The sequence below is a fragment of the Pipra filicauda genome, unplaced genomic scaffold (assembly GCF_003945595.2).
Source record: "Pipra filicauda isolate LSUMZ 115617 unplaced genomic scaffold, ASM394559v2 scaffold330_size805480_pilon, whole genome shotgun sequence".
In the NCBI taxonomy this organism is placed as follows: domain Eukaryota; kingdom Metazoa; phylum Chordata; class Aves; order Passeriformes; family Pipridae; genus Pipra; species Pipra filicauda.
Window position 1 is genome coordinate 489,474 of NW_024104455.1, and position 22,238 is coordinate 511,711.

Sequence of the window (22,238 nt, forward strand, 5' to 3'; positions counted from 1 at the left end):
TTGGGTTGAAAGGGGACCTCCAAGATCACCCAGTTCCAACTCCCCCACCGTGGGCAGGGACACCTTCCACTAGACCACGTTGCTCCAAGGGCGATTAGACATCAGACACTGGAATTTCTAATTACCCTTTCTGTGAAGTAATTCCTGCTAATGCCCAAATAGACTATTTATACAGATACTCGGATTTTCAGGGGTTAACTCTCCTAATCTCATCCATCTCGCGCGGAGGGAGGCACTAATTAAAAACAAAGCACGGAAAAAAAAACCGTCCAGCACGAATTATCTCGCGTAAAAAAAAAAAAAAAAAAAAAAAAAAAAGATAAAATAATATCCGCCTCTCCGCACGAGACAAAACTCCCTCTTCCCCCCTTTTCCTCCCCTCGCCGCGCTTGGCATCACCGAGCCGGCGGGGCCGCGCCGGTACCAGCGGCAGCGGCGGCGGCCACGACAACAAGCGGAGGGGCCGGGCTTGCGGGGAGGCGGGTCCTGCCACCTCCCCCCGCCCGCTGAAGAGCCGCTGCGAGGGCGGGAGGGCGGCACAGAGCGGGGAGGCACCGGCGGAGCATCAGCGCGGAACCAGCGCAGCATCAGCGCAGCGCCGCGGGCCGGGGCACCAGCGCGGCTCGGCCGGCAGCGCCCACGCACTGCCGGGCACCCGCCTGCCCTCCCTGCTCCCGCCCCTCCTCCTTGTCCGGGACTCTCCGCCGGGATCGGCCCCGCTGTTGTTGTTGGCCGGCGCGGCCACATCGAGGATATTTTGGCTCCCGGCGCCTCGTTGTTTTGGACTCTCTCCGTGTGCGCGGTGCCGGTGCCGCCTCCCCGGGAGCGACGCGCGGGAGCGCCGGGATATCGGGGGCCAGGTGAGGCGGGGGCGGCCGCGGGGAGGGAAGGGAAGGGAAGAGGAGGGAGAGAGGAAGGGGGGAGGCTTGTCGGTGCGACCCCTTCCACGACCGAGCGCCTGGACCCCTTCCAGGTCCGAGCGCTCCGACCCCTTCCGCGACCGAGCGCTCCGACTCCTTCCACGCCGGAGGGATCGCGCCGCTGCCGAAGGGTCTCCGCGGCCTCCCGGTGGTCTCCGCGTCCCCCCCGGGGATGCCCATCACAGCCCCCGCATCCCCCGGGCCCCCTGATCGGCCTCCCCCGGGGGCGATGGTGGAGCTGCGGGCGGAGGGGAGCCGGCAGGAAGGGGTTAATGGGCAGCGCGCTCTGGATTTGGTTAGTACTTTAAAGGGACTCGAAAGAAAAAAAAAAACAAAAAAAAAACAAAAAAAACGTTGGGCTGTGTGATCTCCCCCATCGAACTTTCATGTGGGCGAAGTGTGTCATGTGTGCGAGAAGTCATGCCGGCTCCCGGCTATCTCCCGCTTGGGGAGCTCGGGGGCTGCGCGGGGAATCGGTGCTCCGGTTGGATCCTAACCTATTGCTAGGGAGCTGTGGTTTTGGTTTTGTTTGGTTGGTTTTTTTGTTTTTTTTTTTTTTTTTTATCTGAAAAAATTGCCATTTAGAAGAAAAACGACAACCAGACACATTATCCGCACCCTTCCCTCCTCCAAAAATATGTATATACGTATAAGAACCTCAAGGAAAAATAACAGTGGAGGTACATTAGATACATTGAGGGCACCAGCACGCCTCGGTTCTCCATGTGGATGCTTCCCAGCTGAATCCAGCTGTGGGCAAGCACCTGGCTGTTGCTGAAAAGAAGGCGATCAGAATTCAGGAGTATTAGTTAATAAGTGCCTGATCCTGTTGACCCTGTTCTGGTTCACCCACTCAGCTATGCGGGGGTGTTGAAGAAGGTGTCCTGCCAGTTAAACCAATTATAGCTGGCAAGCAGCAGTCATCAGCATTAGTGGAGGAGCTGGAGGTGAGGCCCAGTCACACCGGAGTGTTTTCTGAACTTAAACAGGAGCTTTCTAAGCCCAGCAGAAAGCCAGATTTTAACCCTCTGTGCCGTGAAAATCCGTGGTGTCTTTTCAGCTCTGCTTGCCTGGTGAGAACTCCGCAAGGGTTCCGTATCTCGGGGCTGGGAATTTGTGCTGCAGATGGGAGAAAGCTGGTGTGCGATGAGCAAACGATACAGAAATTCCTTTGCTTCAGATACTTGGTCGGAGGAGGAAAACTGGAGTGTTGCAAAACACGCTGAGGATCTTCATATGTTAGTCGACTGGTCTAGTTTTTCCAAAGCTTTCCTTCCAGCAAGGCCATGGAGCAATGCCGTGGAATGAACACTTGGTATAAACCTTTTGTCTTAGGACCCTAAACATCTCTAAAAAAACAAACAAACAAAAAAACCAGGAAGGAGAGTATCCCAGTCTTTTTAGTCAACGGGAAAATGCCTGACAGGATTTGTTGGAGAGGTCAGAATTGCACAGAAGTGCCAGAAATCTTATTTCTAGCCCTAGCCGGGGGTCAGACCTAAACTTGCTGAATATACATAAAATGTCTTCCCAAATACTCTCAAATCTCTCAGGCTTACAGCCAGTTATCCCCGGACACCAGAGCAGAATTCAAAAGCAAAACCAGAAGGGTGTTAAAAATCGCTGTATGTTTTTTTAGAAGCCGAACACAAGGATAAACAGTTGTTTAAACTGTGGCAAATTTAATGAACAGATTAGGATGCTTGCTGAGTGAGACTCATGCTGTGTAAAATTCTTTGCTGCTCAATGGGATGTGTAATTTAGATCAAATATTTGTACGTGCTATTTGAGGTAAAAAACATCATTCAGTAGATTGCACTTTTTGGCTAACGTTATTGAATGTTCTTTTCAAAGTCAGTTATCTTATTTTATTTCAATTACGAGCCTGATACTGCTGTCTGATAACAGTGAAGTTGAAATAGGCCTTTCAGGTTAAGGACTCATGTTATTTTTGTTATTTTCCTATTTTTTATTTTCAAGTGATCAGCTGTTTAAGAGGATGAAAGGGCTCCTTGTCATTGGCTGTTGAACGTTTTTATTTCCCTCCCTATTTATATGGACAGCTTTTGAGTGTCTTGTCATTTTTAACAAGCTGGGCTTATTTTGTTAAACTCCTGATTTGCCACCTCTTTCTGAATTTAAGGTTGTATTTACTTTTTTGCCTTGTGGTAACATGGCTAATGAGAGAACTGGCTTGTAATAAGCGATCACAATTTTGTGGAAATCTTGATAGTGTCTTATGTGACTATTTAAATACAAGTGCATGTTTTCAGGAAGTTTTTGGGGAGTAGGAGAATTTAGCCCAATGCTGTGAAAAAGGGGAAGGAAAATTGTTGAGAGTGTAGCCTGATAAGGTATCATTCCTGACACCTGAATTGCAGCATCACAATAAACCTGAACAATAGGCCATAAAACTGGCTTTATTCCTTATGTTTCATCTCTCCCATAGGTCAGTAAGAGGATATGAATCTTATCACTCTTTTCCTTAAGTGATGTATGGGAGAACAAGTTACACAGGCCTCTCACAACCCTATTCCTGGTAATAAGGGCGATGTGATAAAGCTTTGACTTCAATGGCATCAACATACTCACAGTGGTCTCATTATCAGCTCTTTAAAAAGGGTTTTTTACTGTGTAAACCCATTTCAATTAAAACTTAGGCCCTCTAGAGCTTTTATAAATATGGTAATCCTGTGTTTAGAAATTGTGCCGAGATAACATGGTTTGGAGATGCTCTGCCTGGTAAAGGCAGGAGGCTCCTGGTGCTGAGTATTGGCTTCAATGATTATTCAGAAAGGGGTGAGAGAGGTGAATGCAGTAGGTGAAGGTGTATCACTGTCACTCCTCTTCCTTCCCTTTGAAAGCCAAAATCCGAAGTGAATCATGGCCTGTGAGTGGGAATACAGTAAGCAAAAATAACACAAAGCTGAAGGCTTAAGATAATGGGTGAAAGCTGGAAAAGGTCCAAGGAAATAGATACTCGGTGGGCAAAGGAATTCTGTGGGCTTTTCAGACTTAGCAGAATCTTTGTGAAAGCTCTTCCAGTTAAAAAGCTGCTTGAAAGCAGGATGGGAACTGTGCCCTGTGTGGTTGGGATGTTGGCAATGAGGAGGAAAGCTTTGCCTGTATCTCATTCCGTGAGCTGTTCCATGGTCTGCACTGGAGCAGTAGGATACATCTGTTCACGTCTGCTTGCTTCCTACATGGGAGTGTTTTTTTCATGTGACCCCTCTCATTTTTCAGATGAGTGATTTTGGGCTCAGGAACATGGATCAAGTAGCTCCTGTGTCGAACATGTACAGAGGAATGCTCAAGGTGAGTTCTCCTGAGTTGTCACCTCCTAAACCCGCCTGGGGCATCTCCCAGCTGATGAATTTATTGTGTTCTTGTTGCACAGGAATTGGATAAGCCAGGTTTTAATTGAAGGGCAACACAGGTTTTAACTGAAACCTTGTACCCTCTCATCTTCCACAGTATTCCCCCTGAGTTCCACAGAGGTGTGAAAAGCAGAACTGAAATAGGAAGGTGTAAATCTTGCCCCCTCAACCCTCTTCCCCAAGGAGGCTCCCTCTCTCTCTTCCCTAAATCCTAAGATTTTGAAAATGAGAGGTAGGTAAGGGCTGAGCTCAAATTTGTTGTTGGTGGTGGAACCTGGGCTTAAATAAAGGTTAAAGGATGGGCACCAGGGGTGGTCTTTGTGTATAACTTTGAGACTGGCAGAGGGCTGTTCTGATAGGACTGGTTGGGTTTGGTAAATTCCCAAGCATTGTATGGAATAAAAGCAGGTTATATTCACTTACTACTTGCAACTGTTACTAATGGAAATCCATTACATTGTGAGAAAACAAAGATACTTATGAAATATATTTTGCCTTTTGAGAGACTGTGTCTGTTATCTTGCTTTGAGATGGATTTACAAACTGAGGTCAAATGAGCAGCAGACTGTAAAGATTCAGCATTTAAGGGCTTCCCTCCTCCCCATTCCTGCAAGTTGCATTTTAATCCCAGTGTCAGTTTTTCACACAGCACTGATTAATGTAAACCAAATAAAGGTTAGGGATACACTTTTGGCTCTCATTAATTTTGAGGAATGGCCATGTTTTGAGGAATCAGTCAGTGAGACTGGTGTGCTGACTGCTCTGGTGTTTTGTATCCCCTCTTAGCTTTTTTTCTCCTCCTCACAGCAACAGTACAATCCAAGAGATCCCCCAACTTAACAACCTTGTGCTCTGTAACACAGTGGTTGTTTTAAGCAGTTATTCAGTTATCATAGAATTGAGTCAAAGTAGAGACCTGTATTTTACTATTTTTTAGCTGTTCACATTTATTTAATTCTGTAATAATTACTCTTAGGTTAAAAGACCAATTAAAAGAGTTACATAACTGATAGAACAAGCAGACTTTATTCTACACTATTTTTCCCTTTTTACTACTATTAAATCAAGAACCTGCTTAAACATTAATCTTCTCCTTTTTGAAATATGAGACTAGCATGGTATGGATTTTACTCATTCACATGCCACAGCATTTTTTCCAGTGACTCAGGATAAGGGTCAGCTATTTACACAAAATGCAGGAGTTTCCAGATTGTGTTGAAAGAACTTGCCCTTTCTTTGAGGTGCTGGTGATGACTCAGTGCTTTTATCTAGTAATGTATAAAGAATCTTTTACCGGCAGATTTGGCAGCTCTTATTAACTTGTTTTATACAGTTGGGGTTGGCTCTGCCTCTGCCTGGGGGGGTACCTGAACCAAAGGCACACAATTTGTCTCTGCTGGCCAGGGAGGTTTCTGAACCTTTAGCCAAGGTGAGATCCTGGTTGTGGTGACGTGAAAAGTTTGGGATTGTGGAGGAACATTAACGCTCATTTGCTGTTCCAGGAACGCAGTTCAGATCGCTTTTTGCATTGCTGCCCTCAAAAATCTTTGCCTTGTCCTCTGCTAAAGCCTCTCCTTTGGCATGAACTGCCAAACCAAGTGTTTGCCTAAAACAAAGAAGCATCTGCAGGTTTGTCTCCAGCTCCCTGAGCTGCAGTGGCTGCCATGAGCAGGCTGTGGTTTTCCAGAACAATGTTCTGTCCTCAGGTGCTTTTAAAAATCTCAGTGGCAACTTGTATCCATCTGTGCCTCAAGATATTGCAGATATGGGTTCTTTGTGACTAACAGGGAAGTTGCATAAGTTGTTTTTTGAAATTATTTCCGCTTCTCTTAACATTCTTTCTGCCCCCCAAAGACTTAAGTGGATAGGGGATCTAATAAGGTACCAGTAGTTCCAGCACACACAGTTGGCACATGTGTCAGGTTGAAGGGATTAAAGTGTTCAAAATATAACAATATTTATTGAATGCTGTCAATATAACAATAGAATCCCCTTTTTATCTGGAACACTTTTATCAGTCCTGTTTATCCCTTTCTGGATAATGAAACTGGAAGCGTTTCACTGAGCACTTGAAAGACTTCAAAATACTGCAAAACCAGTAACTCAGAAATATAAAAATCTCAGCAAAGGAGTAACATCTTTCCCCAAGTCCTTTTAAGCTGGCTGTATAGTTTCAAGTGATGTGGTTCAGATTAATTTTTTCCCTTTTTTTTTTTTTCTACAAAAGAAAGCTGCATAAACCTACTGTAAGTCTTGCCCTGGTAGTTGTTTTCCTATAATTTACTGCTCCTGCCTCTGCTATTAAGTGGATAGTCAATTTAAAGGGTTAAGGAAATGAGGATTTCTTTAAAATTTACCTGGAAACAAATGCATACACACACACACACACACACACACACACACTGAAAACAAATACATATACACACACACACACACACACACACACACACTGAAAACAAATACATATACACACACACACTGAAACACAAATAAAACAAATATATACACACACACACACACACACACACACACACAAAACAATGAAACACACAACCACATACATAACACACACACACTTACACACCACACACACACACAATACATACACACCACACACACACACACACACACAAACACACACACACACACACACACACACACACACACACACACACACACACACACTGAAAACAAATACATATATACACACACACACACACACACACATATGCATTCTCTACTGTTAAAAGCCTCAATTCCAGGAAAACTAAGAATATCCTTATTTGGCTTTACTGTAACCTGCTGAACATCCACCCACCCCACGCTGGTGGCTGGGTTTTATCCACGTACCAGAAGCTGTGCCCTCATTGTGGTTCTCTTTCAAAAGCACGAGTTCTCGATCTCCAAATGTAGGAAACCCAGCCCAGACACTTCCTAGCAGTGAAGTTCTCCCTTCTCGAGCGAAATGCTGACGTTGCCTTTGGTTTGTTCTGTTCCTCTGCAGCGTCAGCCGGCGTTTGACACCTTTGACAGCTCAAATGCTCTTTTTGCCGGGTATTTTTTCTCGCTGAACGAAGACCAGACGCTTCAAGAAGTGCCAACGGGATTTGATTCCACTTCTTATGGTAACTCTTCATTCTGTTCCTTTAGCCTGGTCAGCAGGTCAGGAGTTTGAGGGGTCTAACTAACACCTCCTGGCTGTACTTTTACAAGTGCAACATGGATTTCCCTAGAAAGTAGTGGTTTAAGTGCAAAGACTCCTGTGTTCTGTCATGTGAGTTGCTTTGTGGATAGTTGCTGTTCTCTGTGCTGAAAGGGAATAAGAACTGGGATTCAGTAGCTTTGTAGGCTGACTCTTCACAGAAGAAGCCTTACTAGGTGTTAAAGCAGAACTGAGAGTTTAAAAACCTTAAAAAAGTTTTGTGTGTTTTCAAACTTGCAACATCTCAACCATAATTAAGATGCAAGTATTCTGCAAGCTCCTTTTTTTGACCCTCTAGTGTTAAATCCCATTATATTTTATTCCATACCATAAAAAAAATGAGATGGAGATGTTTACAGATTTTATGACTTTTATTTGTGTGTAGGACAGTATTTACTGAGAGTTCTCTACAAATCCTCACCTAAAATGCCTGACAAAACAGGGAGCTTTGTCCAAAATGTGGATATTTTACCTGATGCTGCTTTTATCTCCCCTTAGGGAAGGGAAAAACAAACCCCAAACCTCAGAAAACCACACGTGCTTTGTTCTAATGTGATTCTAATCAGTCACCTGCTCTGGTCAGCAAAGCAAGTCCCAGCAGATATTAGGAAGGGTGTGGTAAAGACAGAAGTTAAGCACAGGCTGGGTCAAGTGGAGCCTGTAGATAGTCTGGGAGAGCAAGAGCTGCAGAAATTCATCCCTGGAAGTGTCCAGGGCCAGGTTGGACAGAGCTCTGAGCAACCTGGGCTAGTGGAAGGTGTCCCTGCCCATGACAGGGGGTGGAACTGGATGATCTTTAAGGTCCCTTCCAACCCAAACCGTTCTGTGATAAAATGAGGCATCTTCTGGTGAAAATTGCCCAATATGAAACACTGAGTGGAAGCCAAATTTGGCCTTAAAATGAGATCTACTTGTACATTTAAGGATCAGTTAAGTGGATTAGTGATTTATGCTGGTATTTAATGGTGTTCTGTTCCACTATTTGCCCTCTGGGTACCAGCTTGTTACCAGTCACACTTGTTTGGTTCAGATGATAGAAAAATCTGTTGAGCCATGTCCTTGGGTGATGGAGAGATGCATGGAAAGGTCTGAAATACAGAGTTAAATGGTGCAGACTGGCTCTCCACAACCTTCCTGTCAGTTGTTTAGCTCTCAAACTAATTGAAGACTGGAGTTATAAAGAAATCTGGGGTCAAATTGTAGGTGGCAAAATAGGAATAAGCAGTCTTACTTCCTTAAAAACACTACCCAAAAAATAATAGTGAAGTTTCCCTGCAATGAAGGCACTTTATATAAGTACTAAGAGTAAATAAGGATCATCTATGTCATGGAAAGCTGCAAAGCTCTAATTAGTGATTCAGTCTTATCAAATGAGTAGCATGGAGATTTTAGGAAGTGGATCTGTGCTGTTTGGCTCTGGTTTTAAAACACTGACTTTCCAACATCTTTTTTTATGCTTCAAATAGCAAAAACCCCTGTCTTCTTCCCCTGGCTTAAAATGTAATGTATCTTCTTCTCCCCTCCACCCCTTTTCTTTCTCCTAGAGTCCAACAACTGTGAATTGCCTCTGTTAACCCCATGCAGCAAGGCTGTGATGAGTCAGGCCTTGAAAGATACTTTCAGTGGTTTCACAAAGGAACAGTGTCGGCTGGGTATCCCAAATAGTAAGTGTTTTGCTATTTATAAGAGCCCTTTTTTTTTTTTTTTTTTTTTTTTTTTTAATGCTAAAGGGGGAGGCTGAATAGCAGCTCTTTGAAAAGAGAAAGGGTGATGTCAGTAGGAAATGCAAGAATGGATCCTATGTGAATCTGGCACAGCTTGACTTGGAAAGCCCAGGCTTGCTGGTGTTAAAAAAGGGTGCATGGAGGGCTCATGTTTTGGCAGCATGAGAGAGAATCAGCTATGCTGAGGACATCCAAGTGAATGCAGAAGGAAAAGAGAGGACTGTGGGGTTTTTAAATTCAAGAACACATTCATTCTGAATTTGCTGGGAACTAAGTACCTTGTGTAAACAAATTTATTTTTTAAATTCACCGCTCTCTAATGAAGATCATTTGGCAAAGGTCAGGATTTGCCTCTAAATGCTCTAAGGGTCCTTTCTGTCTTGCAGATCCCTGGCTGTGGACTGAACAGCAAGTTTGCCAGTGGCTTTCATGGGCTACCAATGAGTTTAGCTTGGCAAATGTGAACTTCCACCAGTTTCTTATGAGTGGCCAAGACTTGTGCAACCTGGGCAAGGAGCGTTTCCTGGAACTGGCACCTGACTATGTGGGTGATATTCTGTGGGAACACCTGGAACAGATGATAAAAGGTAGTTAGAGAGCCAGAAAGAGCTTTTTGGTTTAGGGCTCTGTTGGCAGAAACAGATATGGGACTCTATCTCAACACCAGTTTCACTATGAAGAGCTTTTATTACATATAAACTATAAAACTTGGTTACTATTATCTGAACTGTTAATATGTCCTTGGTATGCAAGGCTGAGTACCTATTGTGGTCAGGTTTTATTTGGGAAAAATCACTGAAATAAATGAGCTTAGGATAAGACCACTGTAAATACCTCATTAAAAAAAAAACAGTTAACCAAGAGTTGGACCTTGAAACACACTGCAGTTATTGTTATTTATCAGTTTTATGTTAAAATTCAATTGCTGTGATGGTTTTCAAGCCTATTGGAAGTTGGTTGGGTATTTTGGGGTGGTTTCTTTCAAGAGAAAGAATGCAATATTGTGTTAGTAAAATTTTTGTGAGTGTTGATCCCAAAATACTCAAAAGACTCAGAAGCTTTTCATGGCACACAGGTCATATCTTTAAAACTATAACCTCAAATTTCCTTCTTCTCCTCTCCCCAGACAGCCAAGAGAAAACACAGGATCAGTATGTGGAGAACTCTCATCTCACCTCTGTTCCTCACTGGGTCAGCAATAATTCCTTAAGTAAGTATTTTTTAGAAATTGTCATTTTTTTATTTTTTTTTTACATATTTCAGTTACTTCTAAGGGTGTCACAGATTCCTGCATAAAAACAAAAAGCACCAGAATAGTTCCTGTGCTTGAGGAGAACATTTGAGTTCAATTGCTGCAGCCTTCTTTCCTTGTATTGTTTAATTGTCATCTAATTTATATCGGAAATCTTTTGAAGAGCAAAGGCTTGGAGAAAATTAAATTTCCTCTTGGAATGCCAAACCCTCCATCTGTGGAGCAGAATGACCACTCCCATCTGTAGAAAACAGAGGCAAAAACTACCATTTACTGGGAAGCAGCAAGAGTTTTATGTTGAGGCTTTTTAAAGGCTGTGGAAGTGCAGCAGAGCTTTTGGAAGTGTGTGGGATGCAGTGCTGGCTCCCTCAGATTGATTGATTTTGTATTTTATTCTACCACAATCTTCAGCTCAACCTGATTATACCACTCAATGGTGAGGGCCTTACTTAAAACCACCTTAAACTTCCCCCTTTTTCCTGTAGCCCTGTTGTTTCCCTGGAGAACAAACAATAGACATTTGTGGCTGGCAGGTTATGGAGGGAGATTTGCAGAATCTGATTTGGTGTATTTAGTGTATTAGTTTGTTTAAGGGTCTGCAGGGAAAATAATCTAATTCTTTCGTTTCTTGTTTTCAGCCGTTAATGTAGATCAGAACTCCTATGGAATGCAAATGCCTGGATACCCTAAAGCCCTCAGTTATCCCAAACCCAGCCTCCTGACTGACGTCTGTCAGACTTCCACAGCACCGAATCTCCTCAATCCAGAACAAGAGTTTTCATTGTTCCCTAAAGCCCAAGCAGATGCTGTTGGTGTGAACTACTGCACAGTAAACCAGGATTTCCCAAGGAACAACCTGAATTTGCTGATGGATAATTCTGGTGAGTCGTTGTCTTACATGACAAACGCTGGTCCAGGGCCACGTTCTGAATGTGTTTTGCTCCTTTGCATAATTTATATGTGCAGGGTGGATTGAGGAGGGGGGAAAAAACCACCAACAATTCACAATTTTTTATTTTTATTTTATAAAGGTAAGCTGAGAGAACACGAGTCCAGTGACAGCGGTGCAGAAAGCTATGAAAGCTCAGATTCCATGTTGCAGTCCTGGAACAGCCAATCTTCCCTAGTGGATTTACAGCGTGTGCCATCCTACGAGAGTTTTGAGGATGACTGTAGCCAGTCCTTGTGCCTGAGCAAACCTACAATGTCTTTCAAAGACTATATTCAAGAAAGGAGTGATCCTGTGGAGCAAGGGAAACCAGTTATACCAGCAGCCATCCTGGCTGGCTTCACTGGTAAGTTGTGGAGCAAAATGGTCACTCCTCTTCTTAGGTGACATCAGTATTCTCCATAAGTGTGTGCCATGGGGGTAGAGACCACTAGTCAGGAAGAGTTTCAGTTTTAAATGTCACTAAACAAAGCCTCATAGGATTATCCACCCACAGTAAGAACAGGCAGGTATGTCAGGACACATGAAAATCAAATACACTTGTTGATCTGTTTGAAAAAGAGGGAAACTGGGACAAAATCTCCCACATTTGGGAATTTCCACCGGTGTTGGCTTGCCTGCTAAAACCTTATTCCTGTAGTCCTTGCTGAAATTGGTTTGTCCTCCAAAACATTTGCCAAGCCAAGGAGTGCAGGACAAGCCCTGGAGCTTGAAATGCAGCTGGTTGGGAGATGGGAGTGAGGGATGAGGGATCCATATGAAAGGGAAAGACCCAACTTGAGTCAAATCCTGTGTTTCCATGAAAAAGCTGACTTGCTTTAATTTTAATACGTTTAGGAGGTTTGTGCTATAGAGTAAAACCTTAGGTTTCTTTCTGATTTTTTAAAAAAGATAAATCAGAGTAATTACAAGATCTGTTCTGTGATATGAGTCTGGTCACATGCACGTGGTTGTGGTGAGAGCTTGCAGAAGTATTAATTATGGTTTCTCCCTCTCTCTGCCAACAGGCAGTGGACCTATACAGCTGTGGCAATTCCTGCTGGAATTACTGACTGACAAGTCCTGTCAGTCATTCATTAGTTGGACAGGAGATGGATGGGAATTTAAACTTGCTGATCCAGATGAGGTATGTGGCTAATTGTGGTGAACAAAAAGATTTAAGGTCTGCACTGCCACCTGAAATGAAGTATTTCGGGAACTTATAACTTTGGTCATTAAAAATAAATAGGATGCACTTTCATTTTCTGATACTGTTATCACTAGGGAAGTTATGTTATTGAGAGGTGGGATATAAAGTCCACAGAAGTCTTTTTATTAAAAAGAGGGAGGAGGGATAAATAATTAACTCCAAGGAACTTCATATCATTCACCTCTCAGTTAAAGAGCTGTCCTGTGCTGCTCAGTAGCAAATCAGTGGTGAAATGGTGTTTTCCTGAGGGAGCAGACAATGTGCTAGAGTTCCAGAAGTCTTTGGACAATGCTCTCAGGCACATGGTTGGGTTTTTAGGGTTGTCCTGTGCAGGGCCACAAGTTGGACTTTTGATTCTTGTGGGATGCTTCCAACTCAAGATATTCAGTGATTTTTTTTTTGATTTTTTTTTTTTTTTTTGAGGTTGTCCTGTGCAAGGCCAGGAGTTGTGTATGGATGACCTTTGTGGGACCCTTCCAGTCTGGGGATATTGAGTGATTCTGGGGGTTGTCCCATGCAGAGTTGGCAGTTAGACTTCGATGACCCTTGTGGGACCCTTATAACTTGGGTTATTCAGTGATTTTTGGGGTTGTCCTGTGCAGGGCCAGGAGCTGGACTTCGATGATCCTTGTGGGACCCTTCCAGCTCGGGATATTCAGTGACTCCCCTTAAGAAATTCCTTAAGAGATTTCATTGAAATTCCTTAAGAGATTTCATTGAAATTCCTTAAGAGATTTCATTGAAATTCCTTAAGAGATTTCATTGAAATCCCTTTAAAATTTGGTCTCCTCAAGCACGTTCTGGCCCATCCACCTCAAACTGGTATCACTTTTCAGTGACATTTGCTATGGGCTGCTTCCTCTGAAGTTGCAGCTGACAATTGTCTTGGAGCACGTTCTGTTGTGGGGTTGGTCACCAATTCTTCTCCTGAAGTTGCTGCTGACAATTGTCTTGGAACATGTTCTCTTGTGGGGTTGGTCACCAATTCTTCTCCTGAAGTTGCTGATGACAGTTATCTTGGAGCACATTCTGTTGTGGGGTTGGACATCAATTCTTTTCCTGAAGTTGCTGCTGACAATTGTCTTGGAGCATGTTCTCTTGTGCGGTTGGTCACCAGTTCTTCTGAAGTTGCAGCTGACAATTGTCTCAGAGCACGTTGTGTTGTGGGGTCAGTCACCAATCCCTACCCAAGGCCGGGACACCCAAAGCAAACGAAACGCTCTGATGAAACGACCTTAATACCTGCGTTTATCAGAAAACCCCGACTCTTAACAAACCCTTTTCTTTTCTGGCTTTCCTTTCAGGTGGCCCGGCGGTGGGGGAGGAGGAAAAACAAGCCCAAGATGAACTACGAGAAGCTGAGCCGGGGCCTGCGCTACTACTACGACAAGAACATCATCCACAAGACGTCGGGGAAGCGCTACGTGTACCGCTTCGTCTGCGACCTCCACAACCTGCTGGGCTACACGGCCGAGGAGCTCCACGCCATGCTGGGCGTCCAGCCCGACACCGAGGACTGAGCCCCCCGCCCGGGCAGAGGGGGGAAAGACCACCTGGTGTGGGGACTCCGTGTGGGAAGGGAGCCTGTTCTCCCGCCTGTGCTCCGGCCGGGACGCCGCTCTTGGGGGAATCGGGACCTTGGCGGGTGCGAGAGCCGGAGGGAGGTTTTGGGCCTCTGGGTGTTGTCGGTCGGCGCAGCCCCCTGGATCTGTGGCGGGCACACGGAAAACGCTCCGGGATGCTCTGGGATGCGGCGTTCCCGCCGCGCAAAAGGCGTTTTTGGCTACTTTTAACGCCGCCCTGTCAATAAAGGGGTGGCTTTAAAACCAAAGGTTGGGGGTGTGAGAGAGCAGCGATGCAGCAGAAGAGTTGCTCAGATGTTTTTAAGACGCCGTCACCGCTTACGTCTTGCGTCGTGCATCTTTTATCGCGTAAAGGTTATCGTTGCATCTTTATTTAAAAACGAAGAGCTAATTTATTTGAAAACGAGCAGCGAGGAGACCGATAGTACTTTTGTTTTAAAGCACGTTTTATTATTATTATTATTATTGTTATTACTGCTCCAGGAATGTGCTGCACAGGTACATAAGCACTCCGTGTCCAAAACCAGATGTAGCAACTGTTAACAACAAAAAAAAAAAAACCCAACAAAACCAACAAAAAAAACAACCCACCCTTTAACAGAAAGGGAAGGAAAATCATACCATTTCAATATTGAGTTTATATATATATATTCTGTGATTCCTTTGGAAACTCTAATGTTCCTATTTAACAGATACTGTATAGTGTAAATTAAACTAATTGTATGTGTGGTTTTGAAATAGGACGAATGTAAACTTATCAGATGTGGGGGATTTTTTCATGTTTGTCTAGGATATACAACCTTCTGCAAATATTTAATTGGCCTGAGAGACAACAGAAGTGCTCAGTATGCATGAATATGGGGGGGGGGGAGGGAGGGCTGGCTCAGAGTTTTGCCAAAGCTGGCAATTCTTTGTGCACTTTGGCATTTTTACAGGAAACTAATGTTGTATTCTGGGACATAAAAGGGCCTGTTTGTGGTTTCTTCTATAACTGAAAGTGAAAATATGAATATGGATAAAATTACCTTTTTTTTCTTTGTAAATGGCATATGTTTTTTCAACTTCTATGCATGTACTTTTAAACAAAAAAAAAAATTTATATACGAGCCTTATTTTTTCAGTTCACTTGTCTCTTCTTCCTGCAGTTTATTCTGTATGATTAAAATATGAATTCTATTTTTGGAAATAACTGTGACTCCTTTTCAAAGATCAGGAGGGTTTTATGTAGCAGCTATTTTTACTGCAAAAAAAAAAAAAAAAGGAAAAAAATCACTGGAAAAACGTACTTTGTAAGAAAGCTTTATTTTTTATCTGAGCTTGATGTACATTTAAATGTGTTGTAGAGTGTGAGAGGTTTAAAAATATGAGTCTTCATTAAAACCTCTTGAAAAGAAAATGGTGTGTGTGCTTTTCCATTTGAAAAGTTTCAAGGGAGTTCCTTTCTTTATTTTTTGTTGGTTCAACCCTTGTTCACCTAAAACCTCTGCAGGATGAAAAAAATAACCCAAAAAACCCCAAACCAGTCAGAATTTAAGGTTATTGGAGAAAATACTGCAAGAGTGAATAGGCTGGTGGGCTTGAGCCAAGCTAAATGTGTGCAACCACTCTGTGTTTAGATATAAATTCAAGTTAACACCTTTGTGTTGTGCCTCTGAAGGAAAAATATCAGTTCTGGGCTGTGAATCTGAGTGTAAAGTGATGGGTGAATATATGGGAAAAACAGAGGTGTTAAGATACTTCAGCTTAAACTGTTCCTGTCTTGTACAAAGGAAGCCAGCTGTCTTTATCTCATACTTTTCTTCATCCCTCCACAAAAGCAGGAAATATGGACACATTTGTGCATATTTAAAAAGTTAAAAATGCAATTATTAAATGCTTCCTCTGGGCCTCTTGATCCTTCAGTCTACCAAACTTGCCTTGCCCTGATGTTGCTTTCAGCACAGTCACTCTGGTGTGGCAGCATGTTAAAAACCATGGGTTTGGGAGGTTTTTTTTAGGAATGTGCCTTTCTAAGTGGAAGGAGATGAAAGGGTGGGCACGTGTCTTGTAGCACGGCCCTGGTTCAGAGCAGCTGCAGGCACTTCTTCAGCCTTGCTTTTCCTTGTCCCTATGAAGGAAAAGAATCACAAAATGGTTTGAATTAGAAGGGACCTTAAAGATCATCTCGTTCCAACCCCTGCCATGGGCAGGGACACCTTCCACCAGCCCAGCTTGCTCCAACATTCATCCAACCTGGCCTTGGACACTTCCAGGGATGGAGCAGCCACAGCTTCTCTGGACAACCTGTGCCAGGGCCTCCCCACCCTCACAGGGGAAGATTTCTTCCTAATATTCAATCAAATCCTGCTACATAGTACCTGTGATCCTGATAAGAGGAGACAGTTATTTTGCAGGAAAATAACATGTGGGCTGTCATGAAGAATGTGTTTGGGTTTTTTTTAACCTGGGTGTCTTTCTCACGCTGTGCCTACAAAGCACTGATGGTCCTCTCAGTCTGTACGAGTCCCATTTGCAATCTCTTTTCCCTGAACACAGAACTGTTTCTTCATTCAGCCTGAAAGCTAAATGACACCCCTGGAGGTGTCCAAGGAAGGACTGGACCTGGCTCAGTGCTCTGGGCTGGGGGACAAGGTGGGGATCGGGTGCAGGGTGGACTCCATGATCTTGGAGGGCTTTTCCAACCTGAATGATTCCATGATTCCATTCTATGAAACCCTGGTCTGCTGCCTGAATTGGGTCCATGCAGCAGTTCAAGCTGTAACCCAGTGTGACCCAGAAGACAATTATTAAAGGATATTTTGTCCCACAGAGAGCACAGCTCTGTTTTCTCAGCCACCCAGCATCAAAGAGGCTGTTGAAAGCAGTCTGGCTAAATTCTTCACCTTCTCCAGGACATGCCTCCCTGCCCTTCCAGCTGCCAGCTTTCCTCATGAGACAGCAGTCAAAATAAAGTCTTGCACTTGGCACCTCCCCACAGTTGGCATGTCACCTCTAATAACAAACTTTGTCTTCAAAGTCTTCTTTTTCCCTTAAAAAAAAAAAAAAAAAGGAGAAAAAAGTAGAATCCCATCCTAAAGAAAACAACACCTCTGGGTTGGGAAATCTGTGACCCACAAATGCTCCATGTCCAGGAGGCTTTTCTGGGAAACATTTATGTGCTGCACCCTGTTCTCATACTCACCTCAGGTCTCAGCTCTCAGCCAAGTCAGGTGCAGGTGAGGACCAGGAGAAAGGAGCAGAGGATGGATCAATTATCCCATATTTTATCTCCACCAGTGGGAGGAGGATTGAGTAAACCTGGCCACCCTCTGTTGGTCCATTCCCATGGAACCCCCCCACTCTTTCATGGGGAATCCTGCCCATTTCTTTTACTACTGACTTAAGGACTTCTTATCTTGTCCAACCTACAAGGAAGGAGCCCCCCTGGCCACTCTCTGCTCTCTATTCCTCAAGCACTGGAGAGCAGCACCTCACCCAGGGTCTGAGGTGAGGGCACACCAAGGTTTTGCTCAGCAGCAAGACAAAGATTTCTTCTCAATACCCTTCCTCATGGCACCTTCTGGGGTTTTTTTGGCTTTTTGGCACATTGAGCTGATGATTTCAGAGAGCTGTCAGTGATCCACTTTCTAGTAGCTCCCATTTCCAAGTGTAGCATCTCATACACCCAGGTTGGGTTATTCTTTCTTGGGTGTATTTCTTTAAATTAACCTCCACTGATGCTCACCTGCCACTTTTTTGTCATCTCACACCGTGTTTTGAGGTTCCTCCTGGAGCTCCTCACCAGCACTGTGGCATTTGACTCCTCAAACTACTCAGTATCATCTGCAAACCTGGAGGTTTCACAGTCCCCTCAGGGTTTCTGGCCCTGGTGGCTGATAATGTGCCAAGGACCAAGACGGCTGATACAGGATTCAGCCCTTCCTCTGTTTCCAGTTTCCAGCTCTTCCACAGGTTTCTGGTTGGCCCCAGGTAAGGCACTTCAAGATGGATCCTCTGCTGCTCTTCTAGTGTCTATAAATGAATAAAATGAAAGGAGAAAGAGAGAGAAAGGAAGGAGGAAAGGAAGGAAGAAAGGAATAAAGGAAGGAAGGAAGGAAGGAAGAAAGAAAGAAAGAAAGAAAGAAAAAAAGAAAGAAAGAAAGAAAGAAAGAAAGAAAGAAAGAAAGAAAGAAAGAAAGAAAGAAAGAAAGAAAGAAAGAAAGAAAGAAAGAAAGAAAAAGAAGAAAGAAAGAAAGAAAAAGAAGAAAGAAAGAAAGAAAACTCATTCACTTCCTCTTCTGCATGCAACCAGAAGCACCAAGGTGATGTTCTGACACATCTTTTTTGGGCTTTCCCTCTCCCTGAGCAGGTTGTGGCCCAACACTCCAGCGGGACAACATCTGGCAACGAACCAGACCAGCAGCAGTCGTACAATATGGAAACACAGCATCTGTCCCTCGAGAGAGTTCAGTAAAGTGCTTTATAAATGCCAACCAGACACTGGATCTTGTAGTTTTTGCTCAAAAAGCCTCTTGTAACCGAAAGGGAAGCAAGAACTAAAAACCAGTGTCCGAGTTCACGTGGCCAGATCTCGGCCGTCGCAGTTTATCTTGTGTCTCATGTTTCTCTTCTTCTCTGTGTGGAGTTGAACCCTCTGTGTTCACACCACCATGTGACTGCAGCAGGGTTCATATGCCAGCCACATGAATGCTCCAAAGGCTAAAGGGGGAATAAAAGGTGTCCCTGTAACCAAGAAGAACAGAAAAATTCAGTCAGGAGCTCACAGTCTCTGGGAAAGATCTCCAGGATCTCATGTGCAGTGTGTGCCATGTGATGTGCAGTGTGAAGCCATACAATAAGGGAAGTTATTAAAAATAATTAGAATAGGTTGGCCAATGGCAGCTTGATTTGCTCTGTGCAAATTGAGATTTTCAAGTGGTAAGTCTTGGTTATGAGTAAGAGAGTTTTAAGATAATTCTGTGGGCTGGGAAAGAAGCATCAGAAACCACCATTTTCTTCCTTCTGCCTCTACTTCTCCTGGCAGTTATGAGGTAAATGATGAACTCAACAAAATATAATGATTAACCAGTATAAGAAGTGTAATGAAACATCTGCACATGCTTTTCCTTTCTGGGAAAACCAGGGCTGGGCTCATCCCCCTGAGGAATGGCCAAGGGGGACAGCGGTGGAGCAGCAGCTCCTGGCCTGCTCCGTGTACAACTCCCTCACCATGGTGGTGTCCAGGGTGGGATTGCTCTGCCACAGGAGGGTTTCCAGCACCCATCTCCCACCTTGACTATCTGAGTGAAGTGCAAGAAAGAAGGAAAGTGTTTCCCATGAAATGCTCGCAGGTTAAAACTCAGTCTTAAGTGCAGTGACTGTAATTCCTCCTCTCCTTCAGCTGGGTGTTTGAACCTGGGCTAGTGGAAGGTGTCCCTGCCCATGGCAGGGGGGTTGGAACTACATGATCTTTAAGCTAAAGAAACCTGTTCCTACTCGGCTGCCTCTCTTTGACCTGATGTATCTTGAACCAAACTTCTTTTTCCTTTTCTAATTTTCTTTCTTTTTATTTTTTTTTCCCCTGACAGAAGGTAAAGAACAATCTGGCAGATGCAGTTCTCCCATGTAGCTCCCTCCCATTCACAGGGAGCTTTCTTTCCCTCACAGGTTGCTTTTTGCCCTGCAAAATTTCTTCCAAAAGAAATATCATTCCTCCTACATGCCTTTGAACAGACCTGTTTGTTTGTTTGTTTTTCCCCATCTTGAATGCCAGCCCCTGGGAGATGCCAAGAACACAAGTCTCCTCCTGAAGTCAGGACTGAGTCCCAAACCCCCTTTTCCCATGTTTCCCACCCTGCAGCTCGAGCCAGTGGGGACAGTCTCTGCCTAAGGATGAACTGGTTGGGAACAGTGTCCCCAGTGTCCCCTGCATAAGGCTCCTTTTCTTCCTCATCAGGAGTCTGCTGCCTTCCCAACTTCTTTTTTCCTTCTCTTTTAAACAAATACAACTATTGTTGTTTGTGCAGGGAAAATTCCACTTTCTCCTAAAGGGGCTTTGCCAGGATCCAAAGGCTCGGGATGTATCTTTTCCACAGGCAGTGCCTTCCAGGATTCACAGATCCCTTCTCCTCTCTTCCATGAGCATGGACACTTTTCATTACACAGCGTTGAGCAATCTCTAAAATCCCCAGCTACAGCCCAGTGCTGTGACTGAGTCCTCATCCCGTGACTGAGAGGGAAGGAAAGGGAAGGAGATTCCTGTAGGAAGGAGCCTCCAGTGAAGCCAGTTCCCGCTGCTCTTCCCAGCCTTGAGCAGCTCCAGCCTTGAGCTCATAAATGAGGGATTTGCCATTTCCCTCGGAGGTCCTTACCCATGCTCAGTCAGCTGCTGTTTGGTTTGCTGCTCAGTCACAGCCACCACACTTCTCCAGGGTGCTCAGTCCCCAGTGGTGGTCTTGCTGCCACCTGGATGTTTTCCAAACCTTGAAGGCTAAAGTCCCAAACTGCAGGTTGAGGGAGGTGATTTTTGCCCGCTGTGCTCTGCTCTTGTGAGACCCAACCTGGAGTTCTGTATCCTGGTCTGGGGCCTCCAACACAAGGAAAGATGTGGGCCTGTTGGAATGAGTCCAGAGGAGGCCACTGAGTTGATCCCAGGGCTGGGGCATCACTGCTGTGGAGACAGGCTGGGAGAGCTGGAGGTGTTCAGCCTGGAGAAGAGAAGGCTCCAGGGAGACCTGAGAGCACCCAAAGGGGCTACAAGAAGGTTGGAGAGGGGCTTTTCACAAGGGTGATAGGACAAAGGGAAATTACCTTAAACTGAAGGAGGGCAGGGTTAGACTAGATATTAGGAAAAAAATCTTCCCTATGAGGGTGGTGAGACCCTGGCACAGGTTGCCCAGAGAAGCTGTGGCTGCCCCTGGATCCCTGGAAGTGTCCAAGGCCAGGTTGGTAACCTGGTCTTGTGGAAGGTGTCCCTGCCCATGGCAGGGGTTTGGAACTAGATGATTTTTAAGGTCCCTTCCAACCCACAGCATGCTGTGGTTCTATGAAATGACCCTTGTCAGTGGTAACTCCAGGGCTTGGGCAACTCTGACCGTCATCGTGTGACTCTACCCAGGCCAGCCCTGTGCAGTGACTCACTCCAAAAAAAACCCCATCAGTGGACAGACCACAGAGGTCCATATACGCTCCATCTTCCCATCCTTAAATGAGCAAACCTTTCCACTGGTTAAAGGAAGGAGATATTTGCCAGAAGCAGGAGTGCTGGTGGTGCTGCCAACTCTCTGCAGAGCCCAGCAACCGGAAAAGCCAGCCCAGAACGGCCTCCCAGGGCAAAGCTTTCACTGCAGAGATGTTCATGTTTTATTACATCCATTTTTCTCCGAGAAGTATTGAAATGCTCTCACTATCTGAAGGGAGGGGGAAATAAAGCACAGGAGGTGCCTAGCTATCCCTGAGCAACCTATCAAATAAAACAATAAACTGTTAGCAGGCAGAATGGCTTTAAAAGGACCCACAGCAGTTTCAGGCCGTCAGGGGAAGGATAGGAAGGGAAATGATTCTGAAAATTATTAGTAGTACCTTAACAGCAGCCCCTTAATATCTCCCACTGTGTCCCCCATCACTAGCACAGCCGAGCTGCTGCTCCATGCCAATTACTGTCCCTGCATTCCCTCTGCTTGGGAGGGATTTGCAGAGGAGATCTGGGTGAGATTCTGCTGCTCTTGCAGGTCTCTGCTGCAGCAGCAGAGGTGAGGTTGGGTGGAAGCTCCCCCAGCTCTTTCTGTCAGGGGCTCCCCAGAAATAGAGCTCAAACGAGGCTCAGAAAAGGAACTGGACACTGCAGCTGCATTCCTGCAGTTTCTTCACTGCAGGGACTGGCTTCTCCCTAATGGAGTTGCAGGGGATCAGCAGGAGCCATTTATGACACCTGCCCAACCCAAACCCTCTAGGGTTTGTCCAGTTTTGGTTTTACAGCCTCTTTCCCCCTTTCTCACCCTACAGCAATGCCTAGTTCCCATCACCAGCTTTGCCTCCTTATCCATCTCATGTCACCTCTAAGC

The 22,238-nt window shown here is 44.8% G+C and overlaps 1 protein-coding gene across 1 annotated transcript; it reads left to right on the plus strand.

The window, feature by feature from the left end:
- The first annotated feature begins 556 nt into the window (after positions 1–556).
- Positions 557–14,739, plus strand: ETS2 (ETS proto-oncogene 2, transcription factor). The gene is made up of 10 exons (XM_027736726.2): positions 557–860; positions 4,164–4,235; positions 7,302–7,422; positions 9,044–9,163; positions 9,610–9,810; positions 10,350–10,433; positions 11,114–11,356; positions 11,507–11,770; positions 12,432–12,550; positions 13,918–14,739. The coding sequence occupies exons 2-10, from the start codon at positions 4,164–4,166 to the stop codon at positions 14,131–14,133; spliced, it is 1,440 nt and encodes a 479-aa protein (XP_027592527.1). The 5' UTR covers positions 557–860; the 3' UTR covers positions 14,134–14,739.
- The last annotated feature ends 7,499 nt before the right edge of the window (positions 14,740–22,238 follow it).

Coding starts and splice junctions, on each gene's coding strand:
- ETS2 (XM_027736726.2), top strand. CDS start 4,164: ATGAGTGATTTTGGGCTCAGGAACATGGATCAAGTAGCTCCTGTGTCG. Junction 7,423..9,043: donor ATTTGATTCCACTTCTTATG/GTAACTCTTCAT, acceptor TCTTTCTCCTAG/AGTCCAACAACTGTGAATTG. Junction 9,164..9,609: donor TCGGCTGGGTATCCCAAATA/GTAAGTGTTTTG, acceptor TCTGTCTTGCAG/ATCCCTGGCTGTGGACTGAA.